This window comes from Panthera uncia (assembly GCF_023721935.1).
Source record: "Panthera uncia isolate 11264 chromosome B3 unlocalized genomic scaffold, Puncia_PCG_1.0 HiC_scaffold_1, whole genome shotgun sequence".
Lineage (NCBI taxonomy): Eukaryota > Metazoa > Chordata > Mammalia > Carnivora > Felidae > Panthera > Panthera uncia.
The window spans coordinates 100289935-100313495 of NW_026057582.1; the positions used below are offsets into that span (position 1 = coordinate 100289935).

Consider the following 23561-nt stretch of genomic DNA (forward strand, 5'->3'; position numbering starts at 1 on the left):
GTATGTGACTTGCCTTGGGAGGAAACAAGGACAAAGAAATAAACCGGAAACCAACCTTTGCAAGGGCAACCATCAGCTTGCGGAAGTCACCGGATGTGTCAGAAATGATGTCTTTCTCCAGATCAGTCTTGTACACTTTGAAAACAACACGTCTGGTTTTATGCTTCCTGCCTGTGCAGCCAGCCAGCCACCCACCCCAACTGCCCCCTGCCCCACTAAGCCTCTGGGAAGCAGAAACAGTTGTGGCAGCATGGATGTATCCACCCAAATGAGGGCAGATGGTCTAAGATGATTTTTAGACTCACAAAATCAGAGCTAAATGTTATTATCAGTGACAGGAGATAGGCAGGGCTGGATCCAATCAGGCATTCTCAAGCTCACCTTTGATCAGTGACCTCTTTTGTAGCTAAAATACTGGTTCCCAAACTCCTTGACTAGGAATAATCACTTTGAAAAGGAAAAAAATTGGAGGGCTACACACACACACACACACACACACACACACACACACCTGTGCTTTGTTATCCACTGAATGAGAAACTGCACAATGGCAAAAACTTGTAGGAATTAAATATTACACTTAAATGAATCTGTATTTTATTATTCAAATAGCTTCTACATTGAAACCTAGTAACAGATACACATGTAAGCTGCATCATTTATTCTAGCCACAGCCTCCTGTAGTGCTTGGTGCACACAGATCCACATGCCTCTTGCAATAATTATCCACAATCCAGAGTTGGGAACTTCTTAAGCAGAGACTGGAAAGCACCCAATACATTAAATCCACGTACACTGCTTTCTACTTCCCTCACCAGACCCTTAAGGAAAAAAAATTGTTTTCTCGCCTTTCCCTCCTGCCTATCCTTTTGTAGAAGTTCTAGCAGAATGTAATAACCAAAACCCAGGCCACAAGAAGGTAGAAAAGAGGGACCTGGACAAGGGCAAACCCCTGGATGGTCCAGATGGCATTTCTGCATACGTAATCTGGGCATCCTATCCCCAGCACTAGCCCAGGTAGCCATGACGGGGTTACAGAAATTGGTCTGACAAGCTGCATCACAGAGCGGGAGCTACTCACTTTCCTTGTAGACTCTGTTAATTTCCTGAAGCTCTTGGTTGGTCCTTGAGCAGATGATCTCAATCAGGGAGTCCTCATCAGTCCCCAACCCCTGTGAACCAGGCAGCACAGACATCAGCAGGGGAAGTTCTCCAGGCCATTAGCCTACTTCTCTGATCTCAATCAGGTAAATCGCAAACATGGATTGGGTCAGTTAGCATGCTCCTTTCTACATTCCTACCTAGGGGATCTGTACTATATTCCTCAGCACAACATAATGTTATTTCCTAGGTCTATTTTCTATGTGCGAATGTTAAAAATACATATATATGTATGTATATCAAATGGGAAGAGACAGTAATGGGATACACCAAAATGTTAAAAGGGGTTGCCTTTTGGTGATGGGTTTACAAAATGAGTAACTTTTTCTTCTTCCTATTTTTCTTTATTTTTCAAATTATTTTAATAGATGGGAAATTTTTCTTTATTAAACAATTCTGCTCAGTAATTTAAAATAAAGGAAGAGAGAGAGAGTTTGTTGTCCTCTGCAGCCAGCACCACTGGAAGGGAGTAAGTCTTTTTACCAGGGAAAGGTACAGATAAGATAAAATTTTTAGCTTCACCTCTTTGAAATGTAAAATTGGGTTAATGTTAAAAATTTCATTCTTGTACTTCCACTTTCGCTTGATTACTATGCACTCTTCAGGCATTTTAGGGAAGCAAAAGGAAATAATGAAGTGCCAAATAAACCTAGACACCAACACTTTATTAAGGAATAAGAATTTGATGGGTGATGTATTCAAATTTAATATATACACTTTTGAACGTGCCAGATAGCTTGAAAGGACTCAATGAAACATGTATTTCAAAGCTGGCTTCATGATCAAAGTCAAGATTTAATAATCAGGATTCTCTAATACTTGTCTTTCCGAATATGGAAATATCACTTTGAACTAAGTAGAATTACAACTGTTTAAAATGTAAATCAATTATAAGGTGTTAATACAATACGAAACTTACTTATCCACATGAAAAGTGTGTCAGCTATTAATTAAACTTATTAGAGTTTATATGCCCCTGAAAAGTGGTTCATATAATATAAGCTAAACCTCAGGTTAATGGTTAATTTTGAATTTTATTCATAATCTAATCTACAAGCAAATGCCTCTTCTTCTGAGTTTTTAATCATGACGTGTAGAGGTTCTAGCAAAGCCAAACTTTCTTTCCATCTTAGCAAAAGGTCTACGCAACATTCTACACAAATGTTATAGGATGACTACTGAGTGTCTTCAAATATTTTAGGGGGTAGGCTTTCAATCTCGAGATGATAAAAATATAGACTAGAAATAATTCACGTATTGGAAGAAATGCCATATCCTGACACTGTTGAAATATAAGACAGGTATATCAACATAAGATGTTTTCTTCCATCGCTGATACACCAGTGTTAATATCTGAGAATTCTAATAGTGTTTTTATCTCTATTCAAAGGTGACCTTGGCAATTTCCAAAACTTGGCCCAAGCTTTCCACAGATTGTCTACAATTCCTATCACAAGGGCAACTTCTTCCGTAACATATGGCTAATATTGCCACTGGTATTGCCAGAAGTCAAAACAGATTTTTTTTAAGCATAGTTCAGTTAATGTCACTTCGAGCTTTATGGATTTCAGAAGGGTACTCAACTGTAATAGCTAATGGAAGAGCTGGCACCAGGTCAAAGATTTAGTCGTCAAAGCACCTTTCATTGGGCCCAATTACAGAGATTACAATGGTGACTGACAGCTCGAACAGGTCTATTTCAAGTCACTAATACCTAGTCATCGATACTAGTAAGATTGTACGAATTACAACTAAATAGATTTTTGACGAAAATAAGATAAACTGATCTGAAGTGATGATGGTCAGAAGAAACCTAGGACAGGCTGACTTCCATGACTCCAATAAACCCACGATTTGGTTTTCAGGAGTGCTCTTTTTATCAAGCAGGGTCATTAAATGTTGTTGACATTTTATCATTTGTAATTCTACCTTCTCTGCAATATAGCCTACTTAGGAAACTCAGAGCAAGTCAGCTCAAATAAACTGAGTACAGGTTGGACTAGGCTGGAGAACTGAAGGAAGAAAGAGATTTCCTAACAAATCTTTCAGCAGCCCTGAGCTATCAAGTCCTGGGCAATGGAAGTGCCCGGTGTGAGAAGCCGCCTCACTCTCGAGGTGCTCTCTGGGGAGAGAGATGACATGAACCGTGACATCAGCTCTGGTGACAGGCTTACAGCTTGGTCCTTCATAATTCAGGAACAGGCATCATAGAAAACGCACTCGGACTTAGAATAAAAAATGAGAGCTATAGCATTCCCCTGTACTCTGGAGGCTTTACCCAGTTTTATCAGCAGAGGGCAGTATCAGATTATTCAAAGTGTTACAGGCACACACTACATATTAAAGGGGTTATATTTTGCTGGAAAATGCCTTTATGTTTATGCATCTATCACATTTATATAATACTGGATGTTTTAGGTATGCACAAAATTCAGGGAGTTTCTAACCTGGAATTTTTACTATCTAATGTAACTGAAAATTCTAAATTAACTTTGCAAAAGCAAAAAGCAAACAAGAGATAATCTGTGCTACAATACTTTGAACAAAACACAGGTACCATTCACAATCTGAAACCACCCTTTATATACACTATGATGTTCTGATTTTTTCCTGAATTTGAATCAAACAGTGGGACTGACAGGAGAAGGTCAGAAGAAGAAACACTCAAGACCGCATAGGCATAATTTGCAAGCTTCACTTAACAAAAGCTATGAGTTTTACTTTTGCCTCAATATCACAACAAATCTTTTTTTAAGAAGGAAGTGCAATCAAGGAAGTACTTTTTCCAAATGGTAATTCCAATTGCCCAGGTGCCGAGCAGTAGCAGCTGGTAACTGACTTCTCAGCATCATGAAATTTCTTTACAGTCTTAAAAAAAGTAATTGAAATATTTTTGGTACAAATCCTGAGACTTATAGCTCCAGTTCATTAAAAAAAAATGGTTCCAAATGAGAATTCAACAAAACTGAAAATCACCTAATTATACTTAGAAAGCTGTAATTTACAAATATTAATGGCAGATTTGACAGAGATTACATCTCACACATGTTTACCTTCATGGAGGCTTTCAGCTCAGAAGCATCATACTGAGCAGGTGTTTTCAAGAGGCCCAAAATCACGGTCTCCAGGTGGCCGGACAAGGCTGACTTCAATGCTGATGTAAGTTCCTTCAGAAAAACGGGCAAGAACGTGGAAAAAAACAGGTTGGTAACCAATGTTCCCTTTAAAACTGGTGAATGAAACAAAAGTAAGTGGGATGTGTTTTGTAAGGCAGGTTGTGATTCCTTAGCCACTCTGGGATCTCAGACCAAACTGTCCCTCAACTGCATTCCCCTCAGTGGACCCAGATGTCAGAAACAAAAAGATCAGACTGCTCTGACAAAATCCCTTCACATCCAAGCTGAGCCATCTTCTCCCAGTCATTAAAAGGAAACCAGGGCAGTATGCAACTTCTCAGAAAGCTAGGGGTGTGAGGACACTTTATAACACCCTCGCAAGTGATAACCACTCATAGAATACAGGGCACTTTCCAAGCTCAAGGCCTCTGCTAAGAAGGAGGTGGTTAGACTAGGGAGCCCCCTGTAAAAGATGTTTATGCAGCTGCACTAGAGGTGGCTGCTAAAAGTCTCCAGAGGAACCAGAGGCCCCACCATGGGTGGAAGTTGGATCATGAAGTTTTCCTATGCAAAACACTTCATCCAGTACTGACAAAACATCTGTTTGTCCATACCAAACTGGGGCCAAGTTGACAGAGCCGATGGGAGACTGAAGTCCCCCTTTCTCACCCCCTTGACTTTCCCGCTCTGTATTATATCTTAAGGTTTTCACTGTCATAATTAATGTAGATTTTAAGTCAGAGGTCTGAGTCAGCACCAATGTATGCAGACAAATACACCAATTCAACGTGTCTTTTATAGCTGCTTCCTTGACGATTAAACTTCCTACACATCATGAGCATTGAGTGATGCCTGAACTCTCCCACTGTAATTATTTTCCTTTCTTTTCACTTTTTCCCTGTTCTCTCCCTTCTTTCTTTCTCCCCTGCTTGCCAGCAGCACCTCACAGCAACTATAATGGTGCCAGGAGATGATGTACAGTCTGCTTCTGGCAGAATCTTTGCAAACCATTCATAGGTGGTGAGAGCTGAGATGGATCTCAGCAATCACCTGGCCCACCCCTTCCAAACCTACTCTCCTCTGATTTCTGGTGTTCTAGTAACACACAGCACCTAGAAAGGGACTTGAAAAGCAACACCTGCCAATTATAGCACCAATTTTCCAATTTGGAAATTTGAGGTTAGGGAATTCCAAACTTAGCCTACCCTTGACACTCCTCGACCCATTGTCTGTTCAAACTCAAATAGCATTTGGGTAGCTACTGACTTCTTCCACTTCTATTATAAACTCCTATTGGCATTCAACTTCCTGCTTCTCACAAGGTCTAGCACAGAGCTTTGTATGTAACAGATACCCCAGAAAAGTTTGATAAATAAAACATTACCATTCCTTATATGGAGAAATCTGGCATCTGCTTGAACATGAAAAAACAAAACAGAAGACCGAGGTTCTCCCCCAGCTCCTCTCCACTTCTATTAGCTCTGCCCATGGTCTTCCTTTTTTTTTTTTTTTTTAAATTTATTTTTTTTTTTAACGTTTATTTATTTTTGAGACAGAGAGAGACACAGCATGAACGGGGGAGGGGCAGAGAGAGAGGGAGACACAGAATCGGAAGCAGGCTCCAGGCTCCGAGCCACCAGCCCAGAGCCCGACGCGGGGCTCGAACTCGCGGACCGCGAGATCGTGACCTGAGCTGAAGTCGGACGCTTAACCGACTGAGCCACCCAGGCGCCCCTGCCCATGGTCTTCAAAGCTCATGACCTAGGCAGCCTCAGCCCATATCACTAACATACTCTACAATACAGAGCTTTCTCCTTGACTATGCAGACAACTCATTCAAAACACTAAGGTTCTACTTCCAAAATCTCCTTCGGAAATTATCTCAAGTAATTTATGTATCTTTCTGCACACAATGACAATTTTCCTTAGCCCAAGACTGAGAGACATCACGAATCAGTAGGATAGTGAACTGTCCCCACCACACACAAAGCCTGTGTGATCAATGAACCCTACCATAATTCTGGTAACATGTTCCTTCCAACATAGTATATGAGGGCTTTGTTCATCTATCTACTTGAAATCAAGACCCAGGCATCTCTGTTTCCATATACACTTATGTGTACACATCCAAGTGTGTTCTAACACCCCACTCTGTAAGTGACAGATGAGGAAGCAATTACAGGCATAGTGTCCAAACAGGTGAGACTTCTGCTCCACCTGGAACTCAGTCCTACAAGCTCCCAGATCCTTGTAGAAAATTGGAGAAATAAAGCACTCCCCTCATGGCTCACTACAAAAGACTGCAAGTCTAGTTGGAAAAAAGCATTTTAATGCACATGAGATAACAGAAGCCAGATTCTTCCAATTGTTTGAGTAGGTGGGGGTTGGAGCTATAGAAGGCCTTGACCTGCAACTCTCAGAACCCTGGTGGTCATGTCAACCCCAAGAAAAGAAATGTCTTTTCCAGAAGCCTTCCAGCTCACCTCCACTGTGGCTACGAGTGAAAGCCGTTAAGTCAAACAGGAACTGCAGGAAGCCACGCTTACTGCACTGTCCAAGAATAAATCAAAAGCTTTTAATAGCAAGAAGTTAAAAATAAAACATCCCGTCCTTAAAAATAAAATTTCCTAACACTGCAACAAAATAAAGGATGAACAAATGCTGGGTTGTTCCTTAACCACTAGAGCACAAGCAAGGAAAAAGCTCACAAAGGCTCTTTAAATAGTGGGAACATGGCATGTTGAAGATAGCCTAGTAGACCAAATGAACTACTAACTAAGCCCAAGAATTCAAGTATATATATATTTTTTAAGAATGAGGAGAACCTACCAGGATCAATCCTAAGGGAAGTCTAGGGTCCTCAGATTAGAAACATCTTATCAAGAGCTAGCAGAAGTCATAAAGATGAAATGAGTTGCTACATAGAAAGAACTACATGCCTGGCACAAAGCAAACATTCTAGAAATGAGACATGTTGTTGATAATCCCTAGTCCCTCCTAACTTTCCGTTCCCAGCAGTGCTCCCTCCATACTCTCTGGTTGGAGGAGGGCATATAGTCTTTATGGTTGAGCTCCAAGCACTCCAGGGGGCCATGAAGTGTGTGAGTGATGACTCTTACAAGGATGTAAGAGGAAAACCTCGGATACCCAAGGAAAACCTGGCTCTTGCTGGGATTAGCCAGAATCCATTAAAAGAAAAAGCAATGGCTGAGGAAATGAAATGGAACAAGGAATACCCTCCATCCCTGAAATTGCTTGTACCTTTTTGGTCCTTCTCTGGTAGGCGAAGGCAATATCCTGTCTCTGTTCATTGCTGCGGTTGGTCAAAATGTTGACGATGGTGACCTCATCCACACCTACGGAGATACAAGTTGTGAGTAGTTAATAACCCATGTGCTCTAGTCTTCTGGGCTTATATTGAAGGTTTCAAGCAGTTTTTTCAAACTGTTTTCCAAATACTGTTTTCCAAACTATAATGCCAAGACATGAAGGTTTGTTCTTTTTGTCAGTATCCTCCACCCAAGGTGTTTACCAAATTTTTATCCTGACAGCCTCAAACCTCAAGTCTAAATGGACCTTTTGAATATCTGCATTTAAAAATAAACTACTTTATTCATAAATTGGTTTCTGGAATCAACCGTGGGAGGTGTGTTTGTGGGGCTTTGGCAGTCAAATGGAACAACAAAGATTTAGGAGGATTTTAAATGAAGGTCCCCAAATTGCCATTTAACTGGGGATTTAATAGACAGTAACTGTGAACTGAATTAATTGAGACAATTATTTATATTTATTGCAGGATTACAGCTATATAAGCAGCTAGGTATAATTTCTATAATTATAGAAACTGTCATGACAAATGAGTCAGATTTAATATGGCAGTTGTATTTTAATAGCATAATTGATTAATGCAATCATACTTATTGAAGACTAAATTGTTTTTTAAGGAAAATGAATGTTCCACTGCTTTTAATCTTCAATAGCAATTTTAATAATCAATTTTATAACTTTATTAAAAAGAGTAAGTGGTTTAATCTAAATTAAATCTAAATTGGGAGTTATGAAGTGCCACCAAAATATTTTAGTACCTATTTTAATTGGAACATGTGTATTTACAAAGATAAGAATGCCTTCTTGTATCTGAAAGTTTCCAATTTTATAACAGAAATACTCCTAAAATGCCATTTAACTTAAGAAAGCACGATTTTAAGAATTCAGAAAGTGAAAGGCCTCCCTCCTGACTGATTCTGAACTTTGTTCAGTAAAACCAAGAGTCTTTTTGCCATAACTGGATAGGTAATTCTTGGGTGAGGGAGAGAACAGCAAAGCCCAAAAGGTCACATGCAAACCGCAAACAGCTTTGCCTAAAGGAAATCAGAGGAGCCCCAAAACAACAGAAATGTTAGAACTATAATGCTTTGAGGCAGAGGCAATAAGCCAACTGATAGAGGAGTCCTCAACTCTCAAGCATATTAGATCAAAATGCATTAGGTTAGATTTTCTGGGTATAAAAATAAGTAACATTTATTTTTGTATTTATATACTCATTTCAGAGTGAGTTCATACCAGTATGTTGGTCACTTATCTTAAGTGCAGCATCTATAACTTTAGTTCCGATTTTGAAAGTACCAATGTCAACAGATTAACGCAACTGCTATATATGAGATGCAGTTTTAAAGACGCTTATTTCAGCATTAGAGAGAGTATCAAAAATTAAGGGGGAAAAAAAAGCCCTATGTCCAATAAGAGATCTATTACATAAGTGTTCTTCTGTCCATACAATGGGATACTACCATCCTTCAAAATGATGTCATAAAATATTAATTGATGTGGAAAATGTCCATAATAAACTGTTAAGTAAAAAAAAAAAAAAAGAGAGAGAGAGAGAGAGAGAAAACACAGATGGCAAAGCAATATATACAGTGTAACCCAATTTTTGTAAAATGCATGTGTACCTACAAGAAAAGATCTAGAAACCTTTATACCAAAGTTTTAATAGTGCTCCTGTAGGTGGTAGGATTATGGCTACTGTAAAGTTTTCTTTCTTTTGATTACATGTACCTTCAAAGTTCACTGTAATATCATAAAAAGGGTTCTTTTACATACAGAGTAGTGACATGCAGTCATTGATCTAGAATCGACTAGTGACCTCCCATCAAAAGATCCCTAGCATGGTTCTAAATACCTTAATTAGAATGAAACACAATATGCATAATAATTACAAACTTCATCTATATAATTCTCGTAGGTTTCCAAAATATCCTAACACAAACTATCATTCTTCACAACTACCCAGTGAGGATAGGTATTCCTCTTTCTAGTCTGTAGATGAAGAAGCTGAAGCTCAAAGACATTCCAACTATTACAGGCGTAAACATATGCCTTCTTTGGGTCTCAGTTTCTACATCTGCACAAGAAAGGCACTTGAAAAATGACCCCAGTTCTGCTTCCAGGAAATACTAACAGATACAATCTTGCGAGCCTACCCACACCTGTGTTCTCTCTCTCACTCTCCTTAAATATTCTATGGCTCTAACTTCATGTTAGGAAAACCATTGTTTACAAATGTGTTTTTGCTTTACATTCAACTTTCTTACCCAAATCTGAAAATGCTAGAAAACAACAAAATCAATCATACCCTCAAACCTCAATTCTAGTATTTCCTGAAAACAATTTTAGGGCTGCTGACCTGAATGCATGCAACAACACTGACCCATAAAAATTCTTCTCCCTTGGGGCGCCTGGGTGGCTCAGTCGGTTGAGCGTCCGACTTCGGCTCAGGTCATGATCTCACAGCTCGTGAGTTCGAGCATCGAGTCGGGCTCTGTGCTGACAGCTCAGAGCCTGGAGCCTGCTTTGGATTCTGTGTCTCCCTCTCTCTCTGCCCCTAAGCCACTCACATTCTGTCTCTGTCTCTCTCAAAAATAAATAAACATTAAAAAAAAATTAAAGAAAAAAAATTCTTCTCCCTTGGAAACAAATGCCAAGTTTATGTTTGTGGTCCTAAGCCCACGTGAATTAGAATCACACGAAGGACTTATTAAACACAGAGCCCCTTGGGCCACACCTGAGATCTACTGATTAAGACTCTCTAGGACTTTAGACCAAGGAAGCAGCATTTCCACCAGCTCCCTGGTGATTTTTTATTTGAGAAGCACCAAGAGACGGGTAAGTGTGAGGAATGGAAAGATCTTTAGTAATCTGCTTATGAAGAAGACTCTTAAGTCACTGTACCGACTGCTTTTGTGAGGTACAGGATCCACGACAATTTCAGGGAAAGAAATGCTTACCTTTGTCCAAATAACCCAGGTAAGAAATAACACCTGACGAGTTCACTGCACAAACTGCAGTGCAGTCCCACGCTCTTAGTCAATGAAACAACCTTTTGCCTTTCTGTTCACAATAGCTAAGCACCCAGCCAACAGAATCCGAACTCAATCCAATTATTGGAAATCCCCGTAAAGAGCCTGAGTGGTTGACCTGGATCTCATGTAGGTGGCAGCAGCTATGATAGTCTGAAAGAATCTAAATGTATTTTACTGAAATGATTTATCAAGCAAACAGCCTGCTGAGCATCCAACATGCTGGGACCCCTTACAAGTGAACAATCTGATCCATTACACAAACGCTAATGGAAGCAACTACAAAGAAATAGAAGCTATTTCTGCAAGTGAAAGCCCCCTCTCCCTTCCTAGAACCTCACCCACATAAGCCATTTCTCCCATACCTTTGTCTGCAAGGTTCAAATTGAACTGGAAAGAGGAAAAAAAAATCATGGAGTCCAGGATCAATTGCCTAGTCAAAGCCACTTAAGGTATATCCAGTGTCCTAACACCAGAATACACATTTCTGTCAGTGGGATTTAACCATCTTATCTTCAGAACGCTGCTGCTTCCTTTCAACTTGCTCTCATAATTGGTGAGGCAGTTTATTCCTGTGGAAAATAATTCAGTGTAGGTTGAAGCTGCAAGGGTCATCCGGTTACTCACCATTTCTGCCCAGGACACGGCTGAAGGATGAGGACTGAGCACTCAGCTACCTATGTCAGGACAATCATCGTCAACAGTGCATAGCAAGTGCCAGTACACTAGGAAAGCTTTGAATTTAATATACTTAACGTAAGTGCAAATGCTTGGAAGATGAGGCTCTGCCCCCCTAGATTTGCACCTTCAGACCTCTTAGGTTCCAGTATGTAAGGAAGTGTTTGCTGGGCAGAAGGACCCAGGTTCTAATAGAAAATGTGTGGGCAGGGCAATGGCATAAAGAAAAAACAACAACAACAAACTTGAATAATGTTTCTTTTCCGTCCCATTCCTCTTGTGTTTCATGTGGAAGGCCAAAGTAATGGAAGCCAAAGGCTCACAATGGGAAACAGTGATGTGGGCGGGGGAGCCTACAGAATGTGGCTGAGAACACAGTACATTCTGTGTTCCAGGCTGATTTTTTAAAATTTCTTTTCAAAACTAATAGAAGTTGAAAGTTTCAAGATTGGCTAAGGAACTAAGACACAAATTTATTTGGCTCCTGATGGGAAACACTACAGTAAATTTCATAAGCACCGATGCCGTTCATGAAAATGGTCGGCTAATCTCATCAGCTAACTAACTACAAACATGTTTCCACTGCTCCTTAGCTGGGCATCCGAAAGGTCAGTCACTGTTCGAAATGCCAGTCAACATGAAGCAGTCAGCATGTTGCTTACGAAGAAGACTTGTAAGTCACTTCCACCAACTGCTTCTGTGAGGTATAGGGTCAACGACAATTTCAGGGAAAGAAACGCTTACCTTTGTCCAAATAAGCCAGGTAAGAAAGAACACCTGAAGCTCGCTGCACAAACTGCAGCACCACATGATGCCACAGGGAGGCGCCGCTGATGGCAGAGTTCAAGCTGGAACCATCTGCCATATTTTTTTTAGACATAAAGAACACTTGCTGTCTAAAATAATGGCCAACTCCAAAACCATAAAATCAGCCTCCTGGAGTTCCCTCCTCTCTGCGGGTAAAAACCCCAAGTCAGCTCCACATCTGGCATTCCACGGAAAATGCGTCTTTATTGTCCATGGCAAGGAACCAAGAGGCCATTCTGAACAGGATGCTGACTCACATCTGCCAAGACACATTGACTGCACAAAGAAAATGGATTTCATTTTGTTTGATGAAGGCTCAGGAGTCCCTCAGGGCATGGCTGATTGGTTAGAAAATTAAACTGCCCAGATCCCCTCCTTATCTAGATGTGGGAAAAACCATGCCTCAGCTTAGATTACTGGAGATATGGGTATCAAACCTCAGAAGAAATCACCTTTGCAACATGAAGGTCAGCGGCAGGCCACAGAGAAAGGAGAGGGCCACAGATCCATGGGTGTGGACATATTTTTTTTTATTATAATAATATCAGCCACTCACTGAATACCTACCATGTGCCAAGCATGTTCCTAAGTACTTCGCACAATTCTACCATGTACTTTTCACCACATCCCTAAGAGGTGGATGTTACTGCACATCTTACTGATGTGGAAACAAATGCTCATACAAGGCAAGGACATGCCCAAGGTCACACAAGCAAGTCACCTGCAGAGTTGGAATTCAAACCAGGATTAAAGACCCAGGCTCACTGCCTCGGGCTATCCTGCCTCCTGGTATAGAAAATTATCCAAAATTTAGTAAGATCAGAGGAAGAGAGCACATCCTCCCAGTGTGGCTAACAGGGCCTTCCAAGGCGCTTCTCCATGGCATGCTCACACTCAACCTGCTAGTTACTACTGTAGGGCACAGGCTCCATGGGGTTACACGTTAACTTGGGAGATTATGGTCCAAAGGTTAGGGCTTCAGTGCCCTGTAGGACATTAAAGGTCTTGTATCCAGCCCAGCAATCCTTATCCCTACACTCTTTTCTCAATGCCTATAAACGTTTACCCAGTCTTTCAAACGTCTCTTTGAACTAGTCTTATCTCCTTTGAGTTAAATAAATATTTGGCACGTGTTCATCCCAAAGCTATATGAGTCATGTTGGTACCTTTTTGAAATTACACTTCAATACTTCTTCATATCACACTCCTCCATCTAGCTCCTAAAAAGGATATGGGACAGTATTGTGTCTATATGTCTATAGCACTGGACTTACTATTTAGTACATACAAATGTACACACATTTAATAATCTGTAGACAATGATTTGCCACTCACTAACAGTGCATGGCCACTGAAGAGATATCCCAACTGAGGTTTTTTTAAAAGAAAGAGCTAAAGACTCTCTCTTCCAGATAGCCATTACTAACTTGGGGAGAGAAGGGCAGCCCCTTCCCAACAGGGCTAATATGCCAAGTCATCTGTCTCCTGAAAGTGACTTCAGGGACAGAGAAGCACACACACATGTACGTACACACACACACACACACACACACACACACACACACACACACACACAGTTGCCCAAAAGTATCCTTCCCACCATCGGCCACAGTGTTGCCTGGCCCAGAATTCCTGCTCTCGGAGGCACCCCGTGGGATCACTCAGCAAACGTGAGCACTCGGTGTCCAGAGGGTCCCGCCAGGAACTGGACATTCAAGTGGACAACAAAGACAAAAAAGGGAGACATCTAGATCAGTGGCAGTGACATATGCTTTGGAAATTATGTGGGGCTCAGAACTGTACTATCTGGGGCATGTTAGTTATCTCCCTGGCCTCGGTTTCTTACTCTGTAAAACAGATCATGAGAACATTTACTGGGATGCAAAAAGAAAGGACAGGCTGAGTTAAAGACTGGGAACATATCTACTACCTTCTCCACTCAGCTTCTGTCACAGGCCTGGCTCTTGTCTGCATTCAGTTTTGAGTCAATGACAATAAGGGCAAAGGGAGGACAGGGAACACTTTTGCCGTTAGCACTCATTAGATTAGTTTTCATGATAACCTGCAGCAGCTGCCTGAGAGAGAAGAAAGAAAACAAGTACAGGGTGGAAGGTGGATGGGGAACCCCGGCGCCTCTCCCAACACTGGCACCGACAGGGAATGGTTCTGACTCAAGCAAAGTGTGGTTTAGCTAAGCACCTAAGAAGAAGGCTTGGCCCCAAAATCAATTTTCTTCTATTTCCATTCTGCTCTGGTCTCACCTCTGAGGAGTCCCTTAGAAAGTATGTCCGTGCCATCCTTTGGTAATCCCAGTGTGCATACACTTCAACAATCTAGAACCCCGTCTGCCTTCCATGCATAGTTACATTTCTGAAATACTCTACAGGACCAGCAGGAAAACACAAAGTAGGCCACCATTCCAAATTCAAGCCAAATCAAAATGTAAATGAAGGACGACCTGTCAAGTGCGAGCACCATCTTGTATCCTGCTATTCTATTAGCCTCAGGAGAGAAAATTTTTAAATCTGAACAGATGCACGAGGAACCAGCATACCCACCCTTAACTCGACTGATAGTGAAGAAGTCACTATTTACTGTCTTAGCATTGCTAACACCAAAAAAAAATCTGGTTCCTTCCATTGTCCCTAGGTAGAACTGATATTTGGATTTCCTCAGGGGAAAAAAGTAAATTTTTACAAAAAAAGAAAAGAGCTGAGAGGCAGGCAATCAAAGCTAATGCCTACGGTTAGACAGGCACCAGGGACTCCTGCACCCATGTTTTGCAGACTTCTTGGCTCAGATTTGGCATCTATACACCCATGTAGACAAAGATCATTTTGAAGAAAATCACAAAATCTGTGCTCAGAGTAAAGGTGGCCATGACTCAGCACTGACGCCTCTTTGTTCCCAGTGCTGCTGTAAGATGAGAACTCAGCCGAAAGTAAACTTGATCACAAAGGGAAAAGTCCTCAGTGAAGGGAAGGTTCCCTTCCTCCTGTTTCCTCACAGGAGGGTGGGGAGGCCCTGGGCTGCATGGGTCACAAAGACCTTCCTCACGAGTACACTCCTCAGGCTTAAGGGTTCCTCGCGAGTATACTCCCTCAGGCTTAAGGGTTCTTTAGGTTTGGGCCCTCACCTCCCACTCCCCTCTTAAGAGAGAAGCCACCTTTCACAGCCAGTCTGCCTCCTGGCATCTTCGAGAGACTATATTCCTAACTGCTGTCTCAGCTGGACGAATATCCCTCCAGGTGTGCCGGTGAACCAAAAATACACGTCCCGGCCTGCTTTCCACTGGCATGGAATGTTAGGACTTTGGGCCATGCTGGAAAACATGGTTCCTTTTCAAAAATATAAGAGAAAACTAAGTGCAAAAACTTGCTGCAGTTATGCTTCTCTATACTTGTGCTTAGGAGAAGGGGGAAAAATCACCCGCTTTTGCATCCCTTCCGGAGAACACAAATACTGCTAAAATCAAAACTGGCAATAATAACAGGGCAACTCATTTCCCTCCCCTTCTAGAGAGAGAGAGAGACCGAAGCTGTAGCCGTCTCTTGGCACTTACACTAACTCTGGGGTTGTGCTGCTTCTAATTACAATCTATTTTATGGAGTCTGGATTCGTCCTTTTCTAATTTAGCTGACTTTCCTTTCTAGTTATTTGGACCCATATGGTAAACCATTCACAGCTGTGTTGTACACTCTATAGTATATATTTAACCCAGGGCCAATCTAGACCAAGAGACTCCTACAGATTTAAGTCTCAGAAACCTCTTGTTAATTAACCAATATTACTACTTTTGCACAGCCTTATTCGGTTTCTAACTAGACATAAATTAAGGTAAGTAATTGCATAGTCTACCTCAAGCCAGAGTATACACAAAACAATCATGCATTTGGTTTAGGTGACATACTCAAGAGATACTAAGATCCCTTCAAACTAAAAACAAGGCAGACTCACGAGCGTGAGCTAAATTCATTTTGTGAAAACAGATCAAAGCTCACTAGGGAACTGTTATCCTTCCTGGATACTGTCCAGATTCTGGAATTGTCCTCTGCTGCCTCATCTCGCTCCCTGCTCTGCACTCACCTGTGTGTGGTCTGGGATCTGTGCACATTTGACTACACTTTAAATATAGGTTAAATATTTACCTTCTCACACAGTCTCAGGGGCCATGTTAAATCAGATTAAATAAGTTTAATGAAATAAAGTCCTTGCCTTCAAGGAACTCACATTCTGGTCGGAGAGACAAATCCATACATAAATAGCTACAACACAGTATGACAAGAGCTGTAAATGACTTACATGAAGTATCTAAGACAAAGACCAAGGAATAATTGATTCTGCCTCCTCCTCAGAGAAAACTTGGAGAAGAAGCTGTGTACGGGCTCATGCTGTGAGGTGAGTGGGAGCTGCTTGGGGATAGAAGTGGGCTAACACTCCCACTAGATGGGGACTGCACACTCCCATCAGAGTAAAGGCTCTGAACAGCCTGGAGAAGCAGCTAGAAAGAGAATCTGCAATGGATGAGGCAAGGTGACCCATTAAGAGGACAGATGCCATAACAGGCCAGGTGAGAGGATATGACTGAGGGGAAGGAAGGCTAGTAACTGCTTCTGGTCCTCACGACTAGTCCAGACAGTAGTAGCAGCCCACTGTTCTCACCCAGTCCTGCCCCTCCCTCAAATTCCTCCAACTTCAGGCCTGTTCCCGTTTACCATCTTTTTTTTTTTAATGTTTATTTTTGAGAGAGAGAGAGAGAGAGCGCACAAGAAGGAAAGGGACAGAGAGAGGGAAACAGGATCTGAAGCCAGCTCCACACTGACAGCAGAGAGAGTGATGCAGGGCTTGAGTCCATGAACCGCGAGATCACGACCTGAGCTAAAGTGGGAAGCTTAACCAACTGAGCCACCCAGGCACCTCTGCCATCCTTTGTTCAACAGCAGCTGCAGAAGCCTCCCCACAGGTGACTTGCTCCCAGCTCTCCTTCCTGAGAGTACCTGCACTAAAGGGAAGTCTATGGTCAGTCAGATGGAGCAGAACACGCCCAGTGAGCTCCGTACGTGGCACACACTTGCACGTGTGTGCACATACACTGAGGTGACCTGATCTAGGAGGGGAGGCCCAGAGTCATCTCGTCATGGTCCTTTGCCCTTTGTTTAGGTCAGCATTTGAGGTTTACCCTTTGTTTCCATTGATGTCAAGGAAACAGCAATTATGGAGCATGGTGACCTCCCGATAAAGGGTTTGAGGTGGGAGTGGGGTTAAGGTGTGGCACGAGCTTCTTAATTACACTTAAGGTAGAAGGTATTTTAAATGGGAAGCACAACTATTAATTAGCTCACTTTTTAAAAGTAGTGTTAGTTATCTACAAATATCAAGAGGAAGGAGAAAGGAACAAAGGGATGTTACTTTCCCGACTAGTGACTTCATTTGTTTGTAATTAAATGTATTGCCTTCCATTTATGAAGATGATGTGTGCCACCATAGCAAATTTGGAGAATACGGAATGTGCTGAAAGTGCAATAGAAGAAAAGAATCAATTATACAACTGACACCTTTAAGGTGAATGTATGTTAAAATGGGCATTCCAGGGGCTCCTGGGTGGCTCAGTTCGCTGAGCGTTTGACTTCGGCTCAGATCATGATCTCACGGTTGGTGAGTTTGAGCCCCGCGTCAGGTTCTGTGCTGACAGCTCGGAGCTTGGAGCCGCTTCGGATTCTGTGTCTCCCTCTTTCTTTGCCCCTCCCCGCTCACGGGCGCACGCTCTCTCAAAAATAAGTAAACATTTAAAAAAAATTAAAATGAGCATTCTAAAATGTTGGTGATGGTTGCAAAACTCGGTGAATACACTAAGAAACTGAATTGCACATTTAATATAGGTGAATTGTATGTATGTGAACTGTATCTCTGTAAAAATTGCTCATAAATCTCATTTTTCACATTTCTGTGACATTCTACAGATATTCTATGTAACACAGAAGGAGTCACCACAACTTACTAAGTCATTCTCCAACTAGAAGAGACCCGGGGTTTTCACCACCATAACTAATGCTGATATTAACATCTTTGGTACACTGAGCTCTACATGAATATCACTTCCTTTCTTCTCAATAGTTTCCTGGATTTAAGGTTCCCAAACATACTGACAATCCACAAATTATTTTAAGGGCCCAAGAGAACTAACACAAAAAAATTCAGTTACTCAGTAAAATTACTAGGTACCAAAAGTAAACAATTAAGTGGTCCTAAGTGGAATCACTAGGCATTAAGTCCGGAAGAGAAGAAGACAGGGGATCTGAACCTGGACCACAAATATGACAGGTATCCAATATCGATAGAATCCCAACTACAAAATGTTCTTCACGTCTGAAAATAACTTATGGCAAAGAAAAAAAGTCCAATCCTTGCAGGTGGGTGGCACGAGATCAGGGTGTTTAAGAACACAGGCCTGGGGCTGAACAAAGCTGTTCAAACCCCAGTCTGAACCAAGGCCAAGAGACCTGAAACATGTTAACCCTAAATTGTGTCACCCATAAATCCGAGAGGATACAACACTATGTCAGGATCAATTTGAAGTTCACCTAAGAAGAACATTCCTAAAGTGCTTGGTGCAATGCCTTCCCATAATGAGCGCTCAATAAATGGTGGCAACCATATTAGTGATGCCAGCTGCTTTTGACCAAACTGGAATGCAGGAATCCAATTCTTAGCCCTCCAGACGTTTCTGTTTAGAAACTACAGTATTTTCCTACTAACGCAGAAAGGGCCTGAAGGTATTTTTATTACCCTGGGAGTTTCAGCTGTTACCAGAGTTCATTTGCACAATCTTTACATTCCAGTGTGCTTAGAAGCTTTCTCATGCAGGGATGAAAGCAGCCTTTGTCTCAAGCTTGTAAAAGGCACCATCTTTGTCAGATGAGTTAACTTTAGGTGAGTGCAGTGTGTTTCTACAGTGGCCTGTCAAGAACCCCCAGGAATGTAGGCACACCCAAATAGGGAGATAAGGTGAGTGTTAGGACAGCGGATCCTGTGTGTTAAGGTAACATGTTTTGCACATTTTGAGCACTGTCTCTATGGCAGGCCCCACTCATACCTCACAACAACTGGGGGAGAAGAAAAAAACACCAAAACTGTGTGAAGTGTAACTTTGATTAGCTCTACTTTATAGGAGGAAACTGAAGCTTAAGGAAGTCAAGTGTTTTTCCGGAGTCAGAGAGCTAGTAAATTAGTGGCAGAGCCAAGGTGGTAAGTGAGCCACAATGGAACATGCACTCACCCACTACACACTTCAGCTCCAGCGAAGAGAAAGGTCTGTGGTGAGATTAGCCCTGCAAGTTTTTTTTAACTGTTTATTTATTCATCTTGAGAGAGACCACTGGAGTGCATGCATGCCCATGCACATGCGCAGGGGAGGGGCAGAGAGACAGAATCCCAAGCAGGCTCCGTGCTCAGTGGGGAGCCAGACGACGGGCTCGGATCTCGCAAACCATGGGATCATGACCTCAGCTGAAATCAAGAGTCATACACTTAACCGACTGAGTCCCCCGGGAGCCCCAAGGCCTGAAAATTTTAGTCTCATTTTCTGATTAGTGATTTCCTGACTTCCCAATCCAGCCTTTGACAAGTATGGTCATTTAAAAGCATCGAGAAAAGAAGACTCATATTAAAGGTCTAATTTGGATGCTTCTTTACTCTCCCTTCAGTTGTCCAGGCAGCCATTCTGGGAGGTTCCCAGTGTCCTCACACAACGTAAGGTGCAAATCCTTGTGTCCTGTTAGAGCCACAGGATGTAAAAGATTTTTCTCCTCTCCATCCTGTCTCTAGAAACAAAGTCACCAGTTTCTCTGAGGTTTTAGGAAAGATGACCATGTAATTTATCCCACAGAACAATTCTGAGAGTGACAAGGGGCACAATCAGTAAATAACATAGACATAAATAAGCCAGGTCATATGATCATCCTCGTTTTAGGTTCCTAGGTAATCCTGTTTGAAGTTCCCAGTCTGTCAGTGACCTGAATGCAACTTGTACAAGAGTGTCCCTAAGTTAAAACACTCTACTGTGAAGAGAAAACCACTCATCAGCACAGGTAGGAACCAGCAACTGCTCTGGTTGCTGGGTCACATCCACATTTCAGTCTAGCCCCTCAGGGAAAGGAAGTGCTTTGTCCAAAAGGGGGAAGAATGCAGTGAATCACAAGCATCACCACACTAATCACAATGTTCCAGGGATTTGGGGGGTGGGGGGACCCCAAAGACACGTGCTTCATTAACATAAGCCAGAGTCTGAAGAGAAAACAGCACGATGATGACCTGAACAAGTTCTTGCTCAGCTCCGCCCAATTAAATGCTTCATCTGCTGTATTTCTAAATTTTTTTTTTCAACGTTTTTTATTTATTTTTGGGACAGAGAGAGACAGAGCATGAATGGGGGAGGGGCAGAGAGAGAGGGAGACACAGAATCGGAAACAGGCTCCAGGCTCCGAGCCATCAGCCCAGAGCCTGACGCGGGGCTCGAACTCACGGACCGCGAGATCGTGACCTGGCTGAAGTCGGACGCTTAACCGACTGTGCCACCCAGGCGCCCCTCATCTGCTGTATTTCTAAGGGAAGCTCATATGCCCCCAGCCCTCTCTTACTCATCCTAGAACTTGAGGAAACACTCATTCTGACAGCTTTTCTAATTCAAGCTCCAGGCAGAAGAAGGGGCGTAACTAATAGGGTTAAAAAAAAGGTCTGAATTTTTTGTTCATTAGATCAATCTAAAAGCAAAGCAGTAAAAATTTCCCAGCATTTTTCCAACAAATGTAACAAAATTCAAGGGGATCCAGGACAAAAAAAGGCTCTTTCGGATCACCATGACCAACCTCTTCCTTATAAAAGAGGCGCTGAGGCCTCCAAGTGAAGAGTTGAGCCCAAAACACACATGCAGGGGATCGGGCCTCATGGCTCTCAGCTTACACCTATTCCCATGTTACTGGGCTACTTGCTTAAAATACTTTCTCATGTTTCAAGTCTTCTCTTCAAAGTGGGGAAGGAAGAGGGAGGGAGGGAAGGAGGGGTGGGGTGGAGTGGGGAAGGCATAGATCCACTCCATCAAGGCTCGATGACAATTTCAAATGGGCAGTATATGGAGATTTGAGGGAGAATGAAGAGACAACAAAAATGCCTCAATCAGAGCCTGACAAGAGGAAGACAAAAGTCACCTACCTTTGGTCTTGATGGCCGTTTCAATGTTCAGAGCATCACGCTCAGCATCAAAATTGGTGTATGCTTTGACCGACCCGTATGCGCTTGGGGGAGTGGAGTGCTGAGGTTGAAAGACAAACACACTCAAGTCATAAACATTTCAAACCCTCCAGCTGAAACAGCCCTAAAATGGACTTTTTTCCATTGTTTCTTTAAACAATTCAAATCATTCGTAAACTAGGTAACTAGGGAAGTATCAATGTGCCCATCAGACAGAGGATAAGAAACTTCATCATTTCTAATGAGAATTTGTCTTGAAAGGCTCAGCTACTTTAGAATACACCGTCTATTTCCACTTACCCTATTTCTGGTGCACACTCAAAAGCACACAACCCAAAATTGGGCCTCCTGGCTCTCAGCTTAGGCCTATTCCCATGTTACTGGGCGTTTATCTGGTAAGGCTTTGGAAAGCATTAAACTAGGCCAGCAACAATGTGAAACAAGCTGAAAATGTGGTAATGCCTGAATGACAAGTGTGTTTAGCCAAGTTTTTGCTACAGGCATATGAATTTCCACTGGGCCTGTAACACTGAGCTCACAATTCTTTAAAATGTAAATGTAAAATGCTGGCCTGCTTATTTTAGACTATCAGATAAACGAGGGAAGCCATGGCACTAAGGTGGTCAGGCCTCACGGCCCACAACCTCTTTCTGCTCACCAAGTTCCTGCTCCTCTCTCTCTCCGTTCCCTCTCCTCTGCTATCTTTAACACTATGCCTTGAACCCTATGCCTACCACTCTTCTTATTTTCTTATCGCCTTTTAAACAATACCCTCTCCCTTTTCCAATGATCTGATGGCCCCACTCCCGCCCACCCCACCCCACCACCCCAGACTGAGGGAAGGACAGTAGAGTGCATCTACATCACTTCCTTCCAAAGCGTTAACTTCTCTCCTTCCTTGAGAGCTCTTGGAGCTTTCCTCCCTGCTACCTGGTCCCAAAGCAAAGGACAAGCAAAAGAAGACGGACACTGGTTTATGCTGTCAGTGGAACCATCCACCTTCAACATCAAGACTAGTCCATCCCCACCACTTACCCCAAGTACATAATAGCCATCATGATGTGATGACTTTGCCTTGCTTCGGTTTCTGGGAAGAGTCCCAGACCGAAGTGCCCGGACTTACCTTTCCACCCACGGGCAACACATTATGAGGCATCCCAGCACCCATGTCACTTGGTTTTATTAGCAGTGAGGTTTTACAGGTAAGTAACTATGATGCCATCCTCTCAAATATCTCCCAAGGCAAACCAGAAATCTAAGTTCAAGACTGGACAGAGTATTTCAAAATGTACTTGTGATCATCTTGGCCAAATACTGAATCCATTTAAGATTTAAAACTCTGAAACACAATGGATTCTTAAAGTATTTTCCATCTAATTTTCCTCAACACTCCCGTAAGATTATATCAATGGAAATGAAACATACATTCAGGAAAAGGTAAGGACAAATGCTATTCTGAAGTAATACATTTATTATGGTGGCTATAAAATGTGTTTGGAAATCTAAGAAGAACATCTTAGATTATTAGATTATTATTATTATTAGATTATTAAAACATTATTAACAATAAACAATCAATTATTTACATCAATTATTTCCAAAGGCAAGCAGTCTGGTCATTGAGCCATATCATATAAGGCTTTATTTCTCAGGTCCTATGTTGTCTTATTACAAAAACAACAGTGAGTAGGGAAAAGTTATAAATCATTTATAAATTTCCTGGAAACAAAACTAAATGGATAATTGAACCTATTACCTGTAAAATCCACTTGTTTGAAAATCCAATTATTGAGGAAAAGTGATTTTTTTTCTTCCTTCAAAATATGGGGGAAATTGGCCCCTGGGTGGCTCAGTCAGTTGAGCAGCCGACTTCGGCTCAGGTCATGATCTCGCAGTTTGCAGGTTCGAGGCCTGCATCAGGCTCTGTGCTGACAGCTCAGAGCCTGGAGCCTGCTACGGGTTCTGTGTCTCCCTTTCTCTCTGCCCCTCCCCTGCTTGCGCTCTGTCTCTCTCTAAAATAAAAAAACATTAAAATATGGGGGATATGTATGACATTTTCTATTGCAGGCCCATGTCTCCACACAGAGAAATGCATCATACTAAAGGCTACATGAGAAGCCAACTTCTGAAATCTGATACTAAAAATAATCTAATGATCAGATCCATTAAGGAATAAATTAGTTAGCTCTTGGAC

At 42.0% G+C, this 23561-nt stretch overlaps 1 protein-coding gene across 1 annotated transcript in view; it reads right to left on the reverse strand.

Annotated features, from left to right (window-relative positions):
- The window catches only part of ANXA2 (annexin A2), a 43556-nt gene that overhangs the window by 7749 nt on the left and 12246 nt on the right, over window positions 1-23561 (reverse strand). The window contains exons 3-7 of the mRNA XM_049611703.1: window positions 21329-21428; window positions 7539-7633; window positions 4215-4328; window positions 1082-1172; window positions 56-135 (exon numbers count right to left, since the gene is read on the reverse strand). Of these exons, the coding sequence (XP_049467660.1) occupies window positions 56-135; window positions 1082-1172; window positions 4215-4328; window positions 7539-7633; window positions 21329-21428 (480 nt within the window). The remainder of the gene's footprint in view (window positions 1-55; window positions 136-1081; window positions 1173-4214; window positions 4329-7538; window positions 7634-21328; window positions 21429-23561) is intronic.